Source organism: Ammodytes marinus (genome assembly GCF_949987685.1).
Source record: "Ammodytes marinus genome assembly, chromosome: 2".
NCBI lineage: Eukaryota > Metazoa > Chordata > Actinopteri > Uranoscopiformes > Ammodytidae > Ammodytes > Ammodytes marinus.
In genome coordinates, this window is record NC_137231.1 from 30,243,899 (window position 1) to 30,262,643 (window position 18,745).

General features: G+C 39.1%; 3 protein-coding genes across 3 annotated transcripts; all 3 read right to left on the minus strand.

The window, feature by feature from the left end:
- Positions 1-922: 922 nt before the first annotated feature.
- On the minus strand, positions 923-11,087 carry LOC307256812 (nuclear factor 7, brain-like; the record flags this gene model as incomplete). Its single annotated transcript, XM_080035914.1, has 2 exons — positions 10,721-11,087; positions 923-2,101 (listed from the first exon to the last, which is right to left on the minus strand). The coding sequence occupies exons 1-2, from the start codon at positions 10,997-10,999 to the stop codon at positions 923-925; spliced, it is 1,458 nt and encodes a 485-aa protein (XP_079892040.1). The 5' UTR covers positions 11,000-11,087.
- A 977-nt stretch (positions 11,088-12,064) lies between these two features.
- Positions 12,065-17,917, minus strand: LOC307265896 (retinol dehydrogenase 14-like; the record flags this gene model as incomplete). The annotated part of the gene is made up of 3 exons (XM_080047726.1): positions 17,854-17,917; positions 12,638-12,940; positions 12,065-12,324 (listed from the first exon to the last, which is right to left on the minus strand). Exons 2-3 carry the CDS (start codon positions 12,936-12,938, stop codon positions 12,065-12,067), a joined length of 561 nt encoding a protein of 186 aa, XP_079903852.1. The 5' UTR covers positions 12,939-12,940; positions 17,854-17,917.
- Positions 15,667-17,921, minus strand: LOC307265850 (zinc-binding protein A33-like). The gene has a single exon (XM_080047668.1). The coding sequence runs from the start codon at positions 17,821-17,823 to the stop codon at positions 16,393-16,395; it is 1,431 nt and encodes a 476-aa protein (XP_079903794.1). The 5' UTR covers positions 17,824-17,921; the 3' UTR covers positions 15,667-16,392.
- Positions 17,922-18,745: the final 824 nt, after the last annotated feature.

The following is an 18,745-nucleotide window of genomic DNA, read 5'->3' on the forward strand; positions in this document are numbered from 1 at the left end:
CGATTAAAGGTTAAAATCATTTATTAATCACCAGTAACAGAAATTCGCTGTTTTCATCTGTTAGACTATTTTCTTTTTGCTTTTTTTGTATAATTTTTTTAAGTAAAAAATAAAAGAAAAAAAATAGAAACCACATTCATTGACAATATAGTTTTTGTTGCAGCCCTCACCCACACAATTAAAGTCAATATTTGAATGACTGAAGAAAAACACAAACTTTATCAAGCAAATTCAGCAGAATTTCCTGCAGTCAAATAAGCAAAAACCTTGAAGATTATGTTTGTTCATGTGAATAAAATTGAAATAAAACACAGAAAAAATCTAACAATCACCAGTAATCTGCCTTTCATTCATGACACACATGGTAAACAAATAACAAATGAAATAGACATTAACATTCACTTTTTCTTTCAAAAATCTGAACATATTAAATGAATTTTGAGAAAGTTCCTTTTACATTTTTTTTTATAATTGTTGGATCAGATGGAAAGTAAAAAAGTTTACAATGTCAAAATAAAAAAGGTAAGCTGAGCTTTTTCTGTTATATGATTTAAAAATAAAGAATAATGCAAACTTAAGGTTGTTGCTCATCCTTGAAACAATTCAAATTAAATTAAAGATTAAATCAAAATATAATCACATTATGCCACAATCATCCTTTTGACGCATATGCTTCTCACACCTGATTAAACCTCCATTTAGACTTTACTTTTTCATTGTGTCCATGAAAAAATAAAAAATATTGTATCAAACAATAATCAAGGAATATATTCCATGTAATTTTCTGAAACAGAAACAAATCTTACTTTTTGAACATTTTCTTAATATTCTTTCAAATTACATTCTCATTATTAAAGAACAAACTGGAATTGTTTGTAACTGACATTAAACCACCATCGTTATAACATTCCTCATGAATCTCTTAGACCTCACCACCCTCCCTGAACATCACAGAGATATCAGCAGTTTTAGCATCACCAGCCTTTCCAATACCGAAATAAGGGAAGAGTTTCTCAGTGAAAGTGTCTTTGTGAGTGCAGATGTGAGTCATGTCTTCAGGGTGGTAGAAGGACACCTCCCCCCTGTCATAGTCCAGCTGGACTCTGATCCTCTGGAGACTCTTCTTCACTGTGACGGTCTGACTAGCTCCATTAGTGTATCTTCCATCTCTATGCCATAAACCCCAGATCCCATTTTCTGGTGAAGCAGATAATATCTCCCCCTTCCTGTCAACTGACTCTTTAGCCAAACCTATAATCCAGTCAGGATGGTCTCCCACCTCCACCTCCCAGCTGTGTTTCCCTGAGCTGAAGCCCTCAGAGCCCAGAACAATGGCATACTTAGAGCATCTCTCTGGATTGTCAGGAAGCTGCTGATTTGTGTCTCCACGTCTCACACTGGTCAGATCATCAGACAGATAGAGAATGGGGTCTGCAGTGTTTGGGTCCAGAATGACAGGACTAAAGTGGACCTTCTCCTTCATCTTCTCCCAGACCCTGAAGGACAGGTTGCCCAGGTGTTTGGCTACATCTATCAGAGCTCCAGAGACCAGCTGTGGATCTGACACTGAGCTCTGGACTCTGGCTCTGGTCTGAGTGGCTTTATAACTGCTGAGGAATGGCACGTTGTGTTTCTGCAGCTCTTCTTCAACAGCAGAGATACTGTCTGACAGAGAGGAGATCTGCTCCTCAATCATCTTCATCTCTCTGCCGAGAGTCTTCCCCTTCTGCTCCTCTTCCTCCCTCAGAGCTGCCAGTCTGGACTCCTCTTCCTCTTTCAGGAACTGCTGGAGCTTGTTGAACTCTGCTCTGATCTGCCTCTCTGTGGACAACAGCTGCTTCTTGGAGTGTTCAACCACTTCATTGTAGGTTTTCTTCACTTGTTTGTATTTGTCCCTCTTGTCCTGTAGAGACTTTAAGTCAGATTTCAGCTGGTCCTTCAGGCCACCGACTGCTTGTTCTACAGGAACCACCTTGTGACTCTGGTGGAGAGAAAACTCACAGACAGGACACACAGCTCTCTGCTCGTCCTCACAGAACAGTGTAGGCACTTCTGGATGTTTACTACACACCACATCCACATTCTTCTCTCCCTTTTCACTCTGGGATGAGCCAATATTCAGCTTCCAAGAGTCAGCCAGATCCTTTAGTGCAAAGTTCACTAATGGAAACTCCTTTGAGGATTTCCTTCTACAAATGGGACAATTTTTGTTTTCAGCTTTTTTCCAGGTTACTTGCAGGCAGCTTGAACAGAAGCTGTGGCCGCAGCTTAGAGACACAGGATCTCTGAACGTCTCTAGACACACGGGGCAGTCCAGGAAACTTTCCTTAAGAGCAACTTTCTCAGCCATTTTATATCGAATTTATCTTTAAGTAGTAGGACTCACCAAGTTACAGTCTCTTCTGTACTTTATTCCAAACGTGTGTTTTCCACCAGAGATGTCACTCCCTGTAATGGCGTCTCAGCTCCGAACAAAAATGTCAACATCTACTTTCAGTTTTATTCACCTGTCACATGGTAAATTATTAACACCTGGAGATGCTGCTATGTCACAGTGTCACCAGCAGATGGTACTGTCCGGTTATCTTTCAGAGTGAACTATTTCACTTTTAATTCATGTACATTTTTCCTCTAGCTACAGGTAACCATAGGAAATAAAAAAATAATAATTATAGTTTCACTAAATAAACAATGAAATGCTCATTAAATGCCAGAAACAATGAATGGTGTTATTCTCTTTCGTCCTCCAGTGAGGACTGAACATCGCAAGGGGCGGACTGACACCAGACCAGTTTGACAATCTTTTTATTCATGAGCCACTGTAACAGGAAACATGTTCTGCTCTCTTAACGTGCACAACTAAGAATACAAATTTAAAAAATTAAATAAATTGCTTTTCAAGTCAAAGACACAAATTGACTGTGCTAATGATTTTGTATATATTTCATTAGAGTTTTTCTCAGTCGCTTTGGTGCTTTTCTCACATCACTATTAACATTTGCACAGCAGTTAGTGCATTTCTCAAAACAATTAGTACAAACTGCAAAACCTTGTGGATAACCTGCAAAAGTATACGTCACTTGCTCAAAATGGATAGTCTATTCCTCAAAAGCAAGTATTCATGTCAATGAAACTGCCATTGTCATCAAAATGAGAAGTCTTGACACCATCGTTTATGAACAAGATAGTCAAATAGCTTTGTCATGTTTTCATTATGACAGTTTATTCTCTCAGTGTTTTCCAATGCAAAAAAAAGGTCAGAACTCGGTGACACTATCTGAAAATGCTCAAGACAGCACTATACACTACTTGTACAGCCATTTGAAAACTACAGTAAAGTTACACATTGCTGTAGTTAGGGGAGTAAGTGAGAACAAGACACTGAATACGTATGTTTCACATTTTTACTGTATATGCTCTTTGCAATTCTACAGCATTGTGCAAAAGAAAAATACACTTCAGTCACTTATTTAGAACAAACATAAAAAAACACCCTTTTGGTAGAGCTGTGCACAAAAACATATTTTCATCTACATCACAACGGATAGTATTCCTCGCAATGCAGCGAGGAAAGTATCTATGATAAAGAAAAGTATACAATTTGCTTGACAGAATTTGATAACTAGTTCAACAATTTTGTATGTAATGACTCAAGCAATGAAATGAAGACTATTAGTTTTATTGGGAACGACTATTCAGCATCCATAAGTATAGTTAATTTTGACTGACATGACATAAGCAAATGACAATGTTATAAAACAGCAGATAATTGTTTGAAAGCAACTGATACATGTCCAAAAGCATTTGCAATTTGTTCAGAGGAAGGAGAAATTGCTACTATGATGTGCTCAAATGACTAAATGTTGCGGAGGTTGAACTAATAGTTATGAGAATTTTTATTCTGATCTGAGAAAAGCACCAAAGCAACTGAGAAAAACTGTAATTGACACCAAGCTTAAAGGTGAAGTAAGCGGTTTATTTCTATTAATATAAGTGTTAAATCGCTCTTTATTCATACAGTAATCACTTACACAATGTACGCGTTTCATAAAGCCAATCTCTTAGTCAGCTGCTCTGCATGTAATAAGCAATTAAACTTTATGTAGTATCACGAAATTTTATCCAATCACAAGAGAAAACGCTACAAACCGACACCCGTCCGCACCCGTCTCACTCATGTTCTCACTGCCGGTGCACGCCAGAGCGACACATGGATGAATGTTTATGCGCCTACAATGGCGGAGCAGGTAAAAATCCTTCCCAATGTCTGTTTTGCTGGTTTTTATCATGTTTTATCATACTTATGGATCTGAGATGATGCTAGATAACTTGCTGCTCGAAGTCCGCAGTGCATTAATGTGGTGACGTAGGGACGAGCTAAAAGGGGTGCCTGGCACATTTTCAACGTCCAAGTGGATAATGATGATCTATCCATCATTATCCACTGAAAGTCTCTGAACACACATGGCAGCAGTGGCGAACTTAGCCATTTTGGGGCTCCAGGCGAACAGTCATTTGGGGGCCCTTGCATCTAATGTACCTTATATCGCGCACACTGAGATACTCCATACCAGGGATGAACAAAAGTCACTAGCTTTTTTTCATTTTGGATGAGACTACCCAGGTACGTGTCAGAGGCTTTCTTAGCTTGGATTGGTCTAAGAGGATCCCACATCACAGGGTCAAACTGAGCCATTAACTGAACCTGACCCATGACATGTCCATTGCCTAGTCCTAGTTCATTAAGTGTGTCAGAGGGGCCACGCAGAGGAAGCTTTCTCTCTGACAGGAAGTTGATGATTGCCACTAGCAGTTCAGGTATCTCTCAAAAAGAGCTTTCTCAGCCATTTGATATTGAATTTATCTCTCAGTAACAGGACTCACCAAGTTAGTCTCTTAGTCTTTTCAACTCAATATATTCAAAATGTTTGTTTTCCAGCAGAGATGTCACTCCCTGTAATGGTGACTCCGTACTGATCAACAATGTTAAAATGTTCTTTCATTCTCATTCACCTCAGTCACATGGTAAATTATGAACACCTGGAGATGCCGCTATGTCATGTTTTCACCAGCAGTTGGTGGTGTCTGGATATCTATCAGAGTCAAATATTGCACTTTTGATTTAGGGACAATTTACTTGTAGCTACAGGTTTATGTATGAATACAAACACAAACATTTAAATCAGTAAAACATCAGTTTCATGCTTCTGTTTGACTAAATAAATAAGGAAACGGCTCATTAAATACCAGCACTTGTTCAGGCGGACTGACATGAAACCAGTTTTACAACATTTTTATTTTTTGAGTCACTGTAACAGAAAACATGCTCTGCTCATAGGTCGGTATGACTGTTTATGTTACCCAGTTGAACTAAATACTGAACTCTCTTTAACATATTCCTATCACAATATGTATGTATACTACACAATATGTGTAGTGTACATTATTTAGCATTTACTTAAGTACAAAAGTTAAGCTAGCAAATAAATGCCTGAACGCCCCACTACAGGTATCTGTAGGGGGGTGCTTTTCTTTTATCACTACTTTTCTACTGCATCTTCAGGATGAAGCTGTCTTTTGAAATTATTTTGCAGTTTCATTGTCTATACAGGACACGTTTTTCTTTTTTTCCCCTTTTTATTTGATTTCTCTTTTTCTATAGAATGCTGGTGTACTTTACCTTTCTCCATTTATTTTCTCCGCTTTCTAAGTTTATACAACTCTTTTTGTCTCCAGATGATATAATGAAGATGACTATGATGATCAGGATGATGATACTATTGACTGTAACGTGGCAAATTATAAACACCTGAGGAGCTGCTATGTCATGTTGTAACCAGCTGTTGTACTTGTAGTCTACAGGTATCTATAAATCCCACAAAAAAGGTATTTCTTTTATGAAAGTTTCAAGATGAAGAAAATGTTGTGTACATATTTTATATGGTTATACTCGGGTACGTTCATATAATCTATTGTGTCTTTCCGCAAACCCATTATGATGTGTAAAATAATTGAGTCCACGTGACTTTTTGCCGTTCTAAGCACCGGTACAGTAACAATGCGAACGGCTGACTTGACGCAAGTGGTTGACCCCAAAACACATGCTGAAGCCGTCCTCCGTCCTCCGTCCTCCGTCCTCCGTCTAGTCCAGGACACTGGGCATTCCTGGAGAAGAGGGTAGAGAAGAAAGGCTTTTCACTATGAGAGCGCACATTGAAATTAAAATTATGATATCGGGTCCCAGAATGAATTAAAGAGCACGAAAGATGATTATGCAATATGCATCAAGTAAAACACTCCCTGTTTATCGGTAAACTGTCCAAGAAAAAATAAAATAGGCTGAAAAATTTAAGAAAATCTGTAGATTTGGTCCTATGTTGAGTGTTTGCAGCAGCAGGGCAGTGTACAGTATATTGGTTTGACTTCAAGTAAACAACAGTCGCGGCAGGGATAAAATAACATGTCACCTCGTGCAACAGTATAGCAGACAAAGGTCAAGTACATTTTTGATTCATATATTCCAAATGAAATAAAGGATGATACAAATCTTACTTATTGATCTCAAAATCAGGATGTTTTAATCCTATCTGAAAGTCTCATGTCAAGCTATGTCCATTTAATTTATATAACACAACATCGACCAATTTCAATCAGATGGCAAGGAAAAACAATTGTTAAGCTTATCTATCAACCAAGGAACACTTTTCCACTTTCTAACATGGTCAGTTTATCTGTTGTGTGGTCAGGTTCCTCATTTCAGGGCAGTCCATAGCAACAGAGTGCAAAATTTGTTTGTGTGAGTGTGTGTGTGCGTGTGCATTTGTGTGTGTGTGTGTGTGTGTCTGCAAGCTTGTACAGGACATCCGTCGCTCTTAGTGTGTGTGCTACTCTTTACAAGCCTGGGGGAGAGTTTATAGAGGTGTGTGTGTTGTGTGGGAGATGGAAGGCGTTGGCTTTATTTCGGAGGACATATCAGTCCCCTGCCTTCAGCCTAAGACTCTTTTTTTTCTCTTATGATTTGATCTGTTTTTTAATTTGAATGTGTTTTTATGTATTATCAGCTTTTTATGATACAACGTGCTTGTGCCAGGGGATGGCAGGATTAATCCGATGGACTTTGCAGCACTGAAAACAGTTTTTACTTTGTTTTTTGTTATTTGTGTTTTGGGAGGGAGGGGTTCGAGTTGCGTTGGGCTCCTCTGTACTTTGCTTGTCCACCATCGTCTGCCTTTATATTTGTCTCGCCCCTATTGGTCAGACCAAGATATTAAGAGACCGGGCAGTCGGTTTTTGGTGAATAAGTCCTCAGGTTTCTATTTATTTTGAATATTTATTTATTTATTTTAGTGGATATTATTATTGTGCTTCTTATTCTGTTGTCGTTGTTGTTTTCCTATTGTACAGCCCATGCACTTGTGTCTGTCGTTGTTCAGAGGGACACTGCTCCATGTAAAACATGACTGGGTTTAAAGGGACGGTACACCCAATTTGCATCCTGCATGTCTTTTTTTGTAACGACCAATATGGTGAGTAATTTACTTTTCTTTTTTTGCTAATTTTCTTCTGCATCTTTAGATTGAAGTTGTTTTTTGAAATAATTTTTCAGTTTTATTGTGCCTTTTTCTTTTTCTTTTTACACTTAGGTCATTACGGCTTTGCCAGAGTGGAACATGTATCACTTTAAAACTCATATAATAAAGGATTGTATTTTGTGTGAACTATCCCTCCGACAGTTTCTTTTGAATGAAGGCTTTTTCAAGGTGAACCACTGAGTCGTTGTGTTGTATACTTGTCTCTTCCAGTAACAGTGTTAATGCCTAGCTGGCCCTGTTTTAATACTAAAAGGTCAGGGGTTACCTTAAGGCGTTCATATGTGATCGTGCTAACCACACATGACCCCCCGACCCCTTCGAGACGAAATAGCAGCATGTACAGTGCAAAAGTGTCTGTTGTTATTGTGTTTACTTGCCTTAAAATCAATATAATAAGATTCACATTTTTTAAAATGAGGGATTACACAGTATTACAAAACTGCAACTAACTAGAGGCATAGCTGACATTTCCTTTGCATGACAGTCAACGGGACTACTGAATGCTGGTTGCCTATACGCAAAGTGGTCTTCACAGTTATTGAATAAATACGTTGCATTGCATGTCATTGGTTCTCTCGGCCGCCCAATCAGAGACATCAGGAGGCGTGACTTGGATTATTAGAATTTTTTCTCAGGACATCACAACACTTCCCAGGAGATCGTGACAGTCAAGGTAATGACAAGGTAAATAAACACTGCTTTTAGAGCACCTTACAGTATTTCCATGCAGCATTCATTGGCTGCTCTTAAGGCACCTCTGCTGCATATATTCTAATACTGCTCTAAGAGCACCACACAGTAGTTCCTCCTAAGAGCAGTATTCCCTCTGTTTCCAGCCGTATTCTATAATTTCTCTGCAGTTGGCTCTTTCTACCTTCAGTATAATAGGCAAATATTAATCCTCTAGTTTTCGGATTCTTCGGATTCTTGCTCTATTCTCCTATGTGCTTCACGTGTTACTATACCTTCAATAAAATGTTTAAAAGGTGTTATCAATAAAATGACCATTTAAATAGAAAGTTGAATTGTTCTCTGTGTTTGCAAACACATAACACGGCAGCATAGCTTTGATTTGAACTGATATCTTTATTAAACACAAAAAACAAATATTTGCACAAATTTGCCGGTTTCATCTGGTAGTTTCTTTGCTTTTTTGATATTTTCCAAAGTAAAAAAAAACAAAAAACACATTCATTTACAATAGTAACGGTGTTAAGTTGCAGCCCTCACCCACACAATCTTAAGGTCAATGTTTGATGGACTGAAGAGAAACACAAACTTTATCAAGCAAATTCAGCAGAATGTCCTGCAGATAAATAAGCAAAAACTTTGAAGATTATGTTTGTTCATGTGAATACAATTGAAATAAAATACAGAAAAAATCTAACAATCACCAGTAATCTGCCTTTCATTCATGACACACATGGTAAACAAATAACAAATGAAATAGACATTAACATTCACTTTTTCTTTCAAAAATCTGAACATATTAAATGAATTTTGAGAAAGTTCCCTTTTACATTTTTTTTATAATTGTTGGATAAGATGGAAAGTAAAAAGTTTACAATGTCAAAAATAAAAAAGGTAAGATGAGCTTTTTCTGTTATATGATTTAAAAATAAAGAATAATGCAAACTAAGGTTGTTGCTCATCCTTGAAACATTTCAAATTAAATTAAAGATTAAATTAAAATCTAATGACATTATGGCACGATCATCATTTTGTCACATATGCTTCTCACACCAGAGTATGCCTCCATTTAGGCTTTACTTTTTCATTGTGTCCATGAAAAAAATAAAAAATTATATCAAACAATAATCAAGGAATATATTCCATGTCATTTTCTGAAACAGAAACTAATCTTACTTTTTCAACATTTTCTTAATGTACTTTCAAATTACATTATCACTTTTAAAGAACAAACTGGAATTGTTTGTAACTGACATTAAACCACCATCGTTATAACATTCCTCATGCATCTCTCAGACCTCACCACCCTCCCTGAACATCACAGAGATATCAGCAGTTTTAGCATTACCAGCCTTTCCAATATTGAAATATGGGAAGAGTTTCTCAGTGAAAGTGTCTCTGTGAGTGTAGATGTGAGTCATGTCTTCAGGGCGGTAGAAGGACACCTCCCCCCTGTCATAGTCCAGCTGGACTCTGATCCTCTGGAGACTCTTCTTCACTGTGACGGTCTGACCAGCTACATTAGTGTATTTTCCATCACCGTGCCATAAACACCAGAACCCATATTCTGGTGACGCAGATAACTTTTCCTTCCTGTCAACAGACTCTCTTGCAAAACCTACAATCCAGCCAGGATGGTCTCCCACCTCCACCTCCCAGCTGTGTTTCCCTGAGCTGAAGCCTTCAGAGCCCAGAACAATGGCATAATAAGAGCATCTCTCTGGATTGTCAGGAAGCTGCTGCTTTGTGTCTCCCTGTCTCACACTGGTCAGATCATCAGACAGATAGAGCCAGGGGTTTGTAGTGTTTGGGTCCAGAATGACGGGACTGAAGTGGACTTTCTCCTTCATCTTCTCCCAGACCCTGAAGGACAGGTTGCCCAGGTGTTTGGCCACATCTATCAGAGCTCCAGAGACCAGCTGTGGATCTGACACTGAGCTCTGGACTCGGGCTCTGGTCTGAGTGGCTTTATAACTGCTGAGGAATGGCACGTTGTGTTTCTGCAGCTCTTCTTCAACAGCAGAGATACTGTCTGACAGAGAGGAGATCTGCTCCTCAATCATCTTCATCTCTCTGCCGAGAGTCTTCCCCTTCTGCTCCTCTTCCTCCTTCAGAGCTGCCAGTCTGGACTCCTCTTCCTCTTTCAGGAACTGCTGGAGCTTGTTGAACTCTGCTCTGATCTGCCTCTCTGTGGACAACAGCTGCTTCTTGGAGTGTTGAACCACTTCATTGTAGGATTCCTTCACTTGTTTGTATTTGTCCCTCTTGTCCTGTAGAGACTTTAAGTCAGATTTCAGCTGGTCCTTCAGGCCACTGACTGCTTGTTCTACAGGAACCACCTTGTGACTCTGGTGGAGAGAAAACTCACAGACAGGACACACAGCTATCTGCTCGTCCTCACAGAACAGTTTAGGCTCTTCTTGATGTTTACACACCACCTCCAACTTCTTATCTTCCTTTTCACTCTCAGGCGATCCAGTTTTCTGTCTCCCAGCAAAAGAGTCAGCCAACTGCTTCAGATCAAAGTTTACAAAATGTTCCTTTGAGGATTTCCTTTTACAAGTGGGACAGTTTTTGTTCTTAGCTTGTTCCCAGAATGTTTTCAGACAGCTTGAACAGAAGCTGTGGTTGCAGCTCAGAGACACAGGATCTCTGAACGTCTCTGAACACACATGGCAGTTCAGGAAACTTTCCACAAGAGCAACTTTCTCAGCCATTTGATAATGAATTTATCTTTCAGTAACAGGACTCACCAAGTTACAATCTCTTCACTTTTCAACTCAATATATTCCAAATGTTTTTTCCAGCAGAGATGTCACTCCTTGTAATGGTGACTCCGTACTGATCAACAATGTCAAAACCTACTTTCATTCTCATTCACCTCAGTCACGTGGTAAATTATTAACACCTGGAGGTGCTGCTATGTCAGTTGGTGGTGTCCGGATATCTATCGGAGTGAAATATTGCACTTTTATTTTAGGGACACTTTACTAGTAGCTATTAGGTTATGTAGGAAGACAAACACAAATGGTGAAACCAGTAAAATATCTCTTTCATGCTTTTGTTTCACTAAATAAAGAAGGAAAAGTCTCTTAAAATAACAGCAACAAGGAGTGGTGGCGGAGTGACACACAACCAGTTTTACAGCATTTTTATTTTTTGAGTCACTGTAACAGGAAACATGCTCTGCTCATCGGTTGGTATTACTGTTTATGTTACCCAGTTGACCTAAATACTTAACTCTCTCTGTTTAACATATTCTTATCGCAAGACATAGACACAATATAGATCTTGGCATATTAAAATGCAACCTGGCTTCACCAGGTGTTCAGTAATTTGTTGAGAGCTCCGTTGACATCAGATTCAATTGACTTCCTTTAGTAAATCACAGGCTGACATTTAATGTAGTGACCAGCAGGTAGTGTATGTGATGCATTAAAAGGTTTAACTTTCCACATGAAGTGACTTAAGACTCTTGATAAAGAAAAAAGTTTATTTTGAATTGAAAATGGTATTTTCCACAACAAACGTGTTCAAGCATAACATTTCTCAAATCATTAAATGAAAACATGCTCTCCAAAAGACAGTGTAAAACTTGTTCATAGAAATAAATTATAATCCACAAAACGTTTCCTTTAAAAGAACACATGCACTTAAAAAAAAAAATCCTGCATCTGAATTTTGCATAACAAAAATGTAAATATATACAAAATAAATACATGACCAAACGTAACTCTTGTCAAAAAATGAGAACAAAGAACCAGTTTCCTCAACTTCCACCATCAAGCCGCTTTCACCAGCCTCTCACTGGCCTCCCACAGTTTCTTTGCCACACCAGCGTCTCTTGCGAAAGGACGCAGAGTAGCAGGTCGACAGTCCACGAAGTATCCCCCGCTGTGTTTGGCAGCTTCGTCCGTCACAGCGCAGTAGACGACAGTCTGAGCGCCAACCTCAGGCGACACATAGAACATCCACATGACCACCTGCATCAGCATGCGGTACAGGAAGGAGTAGTGGCACGTCCAACCACTCTGGACAAAACCTGGATACAACATATGAAAGCAGAGATATTAGGATAGATTACTAATGTCAGGAATATACATTGTGCATGTTAGGGGGTGGGGCAATTTAAATCAAATCTTCTGACTCGGCTAATGCTCTAAATGCTTTTAACACTTGTACTTCAGTACTAACTGTTGAAACTGGACGTGCTCCAAAGCTTGATAATAATAGATTGTTTTTCCAAAAAAGACAAAATCAGCCCAAAACAGAAAAACACCTGGTTATTCTTTGTATGTTTTTCTTGTAAGTTGGTTCTTTTTTAATATTTAATTTAATTTTTTTAAAGCTCTTACCGGGATGCACAGCGTAGGTGGTCACCCCTTTCCCCTCGGTGATGCGAGCCAGTTCATGGCTGAAGTAGATGTTGGCCAGCTTGCTGCGGCAGTGGGTGAAGAAGGGCAGCAGGTTGTAGTTGAGGTCCTGGAAGTCTAGTTTCTGGTATTTGTAGGTGGAGCATGTGAGAGTGACCACCCGGCTGGGAGCGCACTCCCTCAGGCGAGGCAGGAGCAGATTGGTCAGGAGGAAGTGGCCCAAGTGGTTGACCCCAAAACACATGCTGAAGCCATCCTCCGTCCAGTCCAGGACACTGGGCATTCCTGGAGAAGAGGGTAGAGAAGAGAGGCTTTTCACTATGAGAGCGCACATTGAAATTAAAATTATGACATCGGGTCCCAGAATGAATTAAAGAGCACGAAAGATGATTATGCAATATGCATCAAGTAAAACACTCCCTGTTTATCGGTAAACTGTCAGAGAAAAAAGAAAAAAGGCTGAAAAATTGAAGAAAATCTGTAGATTTGGTCCTATGTTGAGTGTTTGCAGCAGCAGGGCAGTGTACAGTATATTGGTTTGACTTCAAGTAAACAACAGTCGCGTCAGGGATAAAATAACATGTCACCTCGTGCAACAGTATAACAGACAAAGGTCAAGTACATTTTTGATTCATATATTCCAAATGAAATAAAGGATGATACAAATCTTACTTATTGATCTCAAAATCAGGATGTTTTAACCCTATCTGAAAGTCTCATGTCAAGCTTTGTCCATTTCATTTATATAACACAACATCGACCAATTTCAATCAGATGTCAAGGAAAAACTATTGTTAAGCTTATCTATCAACCAAGGAACACTTTTCCACTTCCTAACATGGTCAGTTTATCTGTTGTGTGGTCGGGTTCCTCATTTCAGGGCAGTCCTTTGCAACAGAGTGCAAAATGTGTTTGTTTGTGTGTGTGTGTGTGTGTGTGTGTGTGTGTGTGTGTGTGTGTGTGTGTGTGTGTGTGTGTGTCTGCAAGCTTGTACAGGACATCCGTCGCTCTTAGTGTGTGGGCTACTCTTTACAAGCCTGGGGGAGAGTTTATAGAGGTGTGTGTGTTGTGTGGGAGATGGAAGGTGTTGGCTTTATTTCGGAGGACATATCAGTCCCCTGCCTTCAGCCTAAGACTCTTTTTTTTTCCTTATGATTTGATCTGTTTTTTAATTTGAATGTGTTTTTATGTATTATCAGCTTTTTATGATACAACGTGCTTGTGCCAGGGGATGGCAGGATTAATCCGATGGACTTTGCAGCACTGAAAACTGTTTTTACTTTGTTTTTTGTTATTTGTGTTTTGGGAGGGAGGGGTTCGAGTTGCGTTGGGCTCCTCTGTACTTTGCTTGTCCACCATCGTCTGCCTTTATATTTGTCTCGCCCCTATTGGTCAGACCAAGATATTAAGAGACCGGGCAGTCGGTTTTTGGTGAATAAGTCCTCAGGTTTCTATTTATTTTGAATATTTATTTATTTATTTTAGTGGATATTATTATTGTGCTTCTTATTCTGTTGTCGTTGTTGTTGTTTTCCTATTGTACAGCCCATGCACTTGTGTCTGTCGTTGTTCAGAGGGACACTGCTCCATGTAAAACATGACTGGGTTTAAAGGGACGGTACACCCAATTTGCATCCTGCATGTATTTTTTTTTGTAACGACCAATATGGTGAGTAATTTACTTTTCTTTTTTTGCTAATTTTCTTCTGCATCTTTAGATTGAAGTTGTTTTTTGAAATTATTTTTCAGTTTTATTGTGCCTTTTTCTTTTTCTTTTTACACTTAGGTCATTACGGCTTTGCCAGAGTGGAACATGTATCACTTTAAAACTCATATAATAAAGGATTGTATTTTGTGTGAACTATCCCTCCGACAGTTTCTTTTGAATGAAGGCTTTTTCAAGGTGAACCACTGAGTCGTTGTGTTGTATACTTGTCTCCTCCAGTAACAGTGTTATTGCCTAGCTGGCCCTGTTTTAATAAGAAAAGGCCAAGGGTTACCTTAAGGCGTTCATGTGATCGTGCTAACCACACATGACCCCCCGACCCCTTTGAGACTAAATAGCAGCATGTACAGTGCAAAAGTCTCTGTTGTTACTTGCCTTAAAATCAATATAATAAGATTCACATTTTTTAAAATGAGGGATTACACAGTATTACAAAACTGCAACTAACTAGAGACATAGCTGACATTTCCTTTGCATGACAGTCAACGGGACACTTGTTTGTTTTTAAAATTTTGTTTTGGATTCTCATTTTCTACTGAATGCTGGTTGCCTATACGCAGATTGGACTTTTAGTTATTGAATAAATACATTGCATTGCATGCCATTGGCTCTCTCGGCCGCCCAATCAGAGACAGCAGGAGGCGGGACTTGGATTATTAAATTTTTTTCTCAGGACATCACAACACTTCCCAGGAGATCGTGACAGTCAAGGTAATGACAAGGTAAACACTGTTTATAGAACACCTTACAGTATTTCCATGCAGCATTCATTGGCTGCTCTTAAGGCATCTCTGCTGCATATTCTAATACTGCTCTAAGAGCACCTTACAGTAGTTCCTCCTAAGAGCAGTATTCCCTCTGTTTCCAGCCGTATTCTATCATTTCTCTGCAGTTGGCTCTTTCTACCTTCTGTATAATAGGCTAATATTTAATCCTCTAGTTTTTGGATTCTTGCTCTATTCTCCTATGTGTTTCACGTGTTACTATAACTTCAATAAAATGTTTAAAAGGTGTTATCAATAAAATGACTATTTAAATAGAAAGGTGAATTGTTCTCTGTGTTTGCAAACACATAACACGGCAGCATAGCTTTGATTTGAACTGATATCTTTATTAAACACAAATAACCAACATTTGCACAAATTTGCCGTTTTCATCTGGTATTTTCTTTGCTTTTTTAAAATATTTTCCTAAGTAAAAACAAAACAAAAAACAACATTCATTGACAATAGTAACGGTGTTAAGTTGCAGCCCTCACCCACACAATCTTAAGGTCAATGTTTGATGGACTGAAGGGAAACACAAACTTTATCAAGTAAATTCAGCAGAATGTCCTGCAGATAAATAAGCAAAAACTTTGAAGATTATGTTTGTTCATGTGAATACAATTGAAATAAAATACAGAAAAAAATCGAACAATCACCAGTAAACTGCCTTTCATTCATGACACACATGGTAAACAAATACCAAATGAAATAGACATTAACATTCACTTTTTCTTTCAAAAATCTGAACATATTAAATTAATTTTGAGAAAGTTCCTTTTTAACTTTTTTAATAATTGTTGGATCATATGGAAAGTAAAAGGTTTACAATATCAAAATGAAAAAGGCAAGATGAGCTTTTTCTGTTATATGATTTAAAAATAAAGAATAATGCAAACTTAAGGTTGTTGCTCACCCTTGAAACATTTCAAATTAAATTAAAGATTAAAACAAAATCTAATGACATTATGCCACAATCATCCTTTTGACAGATATGCTTCTCACACCTGATTATGCCTCCACTTAGGCTTTACTTTTTCATTGTGTCCATGAAAAAATAAAAAAAATTATATCAAACAATAATCAAGGAATATATTCCATGTCATTTTCTGAAACAGAAACAAATCTTACTTTTTCAACATTTTCTTAGTATTCTTTCAAATTACATTCTCATTATTAAAGAACAAACTAGAATTGTTTGTAACTGACATTAAACCATCATCGTTAAAACATTCCTCATGCATCTTTCAGACCTCACCATCCTCCCTGAACATCACAGAGATATCAGCAGTTTTAGCATCACCAGCTGGTCCAATACTGAAATAAGGGAAGAGTTTCTCAGTGAAAGTGTCTCTGTGAGTGCAGATGTGAGTCATGTCTTCAGGGTGGTAGAAGGACACCTCCCCCCTGTCATAGTCCAGCTGGACTCTGATCCTCTGGAGACTTTTCTTCACTTGGACAGTCTTACCAGCAACATCAACGTATTCTCCATCTCCATGCCATAAACACCAGATCCCATATTCTGGTAAAGCAGATCTCTCCCCCTTCCTGTCAACTGACTCTTTAGCCAAACCTATATTCCAGACAGGATGGTCTCCCACCTCCACCTCCCAGCTGTGTTTCCCTGAGCTGAAGCCTTCAGAGCCAAGGACATCTGCAGCACTAGCGACTCTCTCTGGATTGTCAGGAAGCTGCTGCTCTGTGTCTCCATGTCTCACACTGGTCAGATCATCAGACAGATAGAGAAAGGGGTCTGCAGTGTTTGGGTCCAGAATGACTGGACTGAAGTGGACCTTCTCCTTCATCTTCTCCCAGACCCTGAAGGACAGGTTGCCCAGGTGTTTGGCCACATCTATCAGAGCTCCAGAGATCAGCTGTGGATCTGACACTGAGCTCTGGGCTCTGGCTCTGGTCTGAGTGGCTTTATAACTGCTGAGGAATGGCACGTTGTGTTTCTGCAGCTCTTCTTCAACAGCAGAGATACTGTCTGACAGAGAGGAGATCTGCTCCTCAATCATCTTCATCTCTCTGCCGAGAGTCTTCCCCTTCTGCTCCTCTTCCTCCCTCAGAGCTGTCAGTCTGGACTCCTCTTCCTCTTTCAGGAACTGCTGGAGCTTGTTGAACTCTGCTCTGATCTGCCTCTCTGTGGACAACAGCTGCTTCTTGGAGTGTTCAACCACTTCATTGTATATTTCCTCCGCTTCTTCATATTTGTCCCTCTTGTCCTGTAGAGACTGTAAGTCAGATTTCAGCTGGTCCTTCAGGCCACTGACTGCTTGTTCTACAGGAACCACCTTGTGACTCTGGTGGAGAGAAAACTCACAGACAGGACACACAGCTCTCTGCTCGTCCTCACAGAACCAATAAGGGACTTCTGGATGTTTATCACACACAACCTCCTCTTTCTGCTTCTCTGGTTCAGTCTCAGTTGAACCAATATTCAGCCTCCCAGCAAAAGAGTCAGCCAGCCCCTTCAGTGACACATTGACACTTGGTTCTTCTATTGAGGATTTTATTTTACAAATGGGACAGTTTTTGTTCTTAGCTTGTTCCCAGAATGTTTTCAGACAGCTTGAACAGAAGCTGTGGTTGCAGCTCAGAGACACAGGATCTCTGAATGTCTCTGAACACACATGGCAGTTCAGCAAACTTTCCACAAGAGCAACTTTCTCAGCCATTTGATATTGAATGTATCTTTCAGGACTCACCAAGTTACAGTCTCTTCACTATTCAACTTAATATATTCCAAAAGTGTGTTTTCCAGCAGAGATGTCACTCCCTGTAATGGCGACCCGGCTCTGAACAACAATGTTAAAATCTACTTTCACTTTCATTCACCTCTGTCACGTGGTAAACTACTAACATCAGGAGATGCTGCGATGTCATGTTGTCACCAGCAGATGGTGGTGTCAGTCAGGATATCTTTCAAAGTGAAATATTGCACTTTTAAATCATGGACAAATTCCTTCTAGCCAAAGGACTATCTATCTTCTCTTCAGTAAATATAATGCCCAGCCTAGGGGAGCCTGAGGGCAACATAAAGGTTTGCTCACCTTTTCCCAACTCCCAAAGATCATCCGTGACAACAATGTTTTGCAGTCCAAACACAAAGTATTTATTCTTAACAATAAGTATTGACTTCAGGGTGAGCGATGCCAAAACAACAAACAAAATATATATATTTTTAAACTAACTTACTTACTTATTCACAAAATATAGCAAAAGAAAATACAGGACACTTACCTTCCTCCCGAACAAAATGGCTTAATACAGGAATGCATTTTGTTTGATTGAAGGCTTTTTCAAGGTGAACTACTGAGTCATTGTATGTTACTTTTAGTCTCACAAGTAACAGTGTTAATGCCTAGCTGACCCTGTTTTAATAAGAAAAGGTCAAAGGTTACCTTAAGGCGTTCATACGTGATCTCACTAACCAAACATGACCTACCGACCCCTTCCAAAAATATAAAAGAAATAGCAGCATATGTGGGCTACAGTAAAAATGTGTTGTTCTTCAGTTGTGTCTCCCATTCCCTCTGCTTCCAGCCATCTTATATCATTTCTCTTCAGTTGTCTCTTTCTACTTGTCTCTTTGTTTTC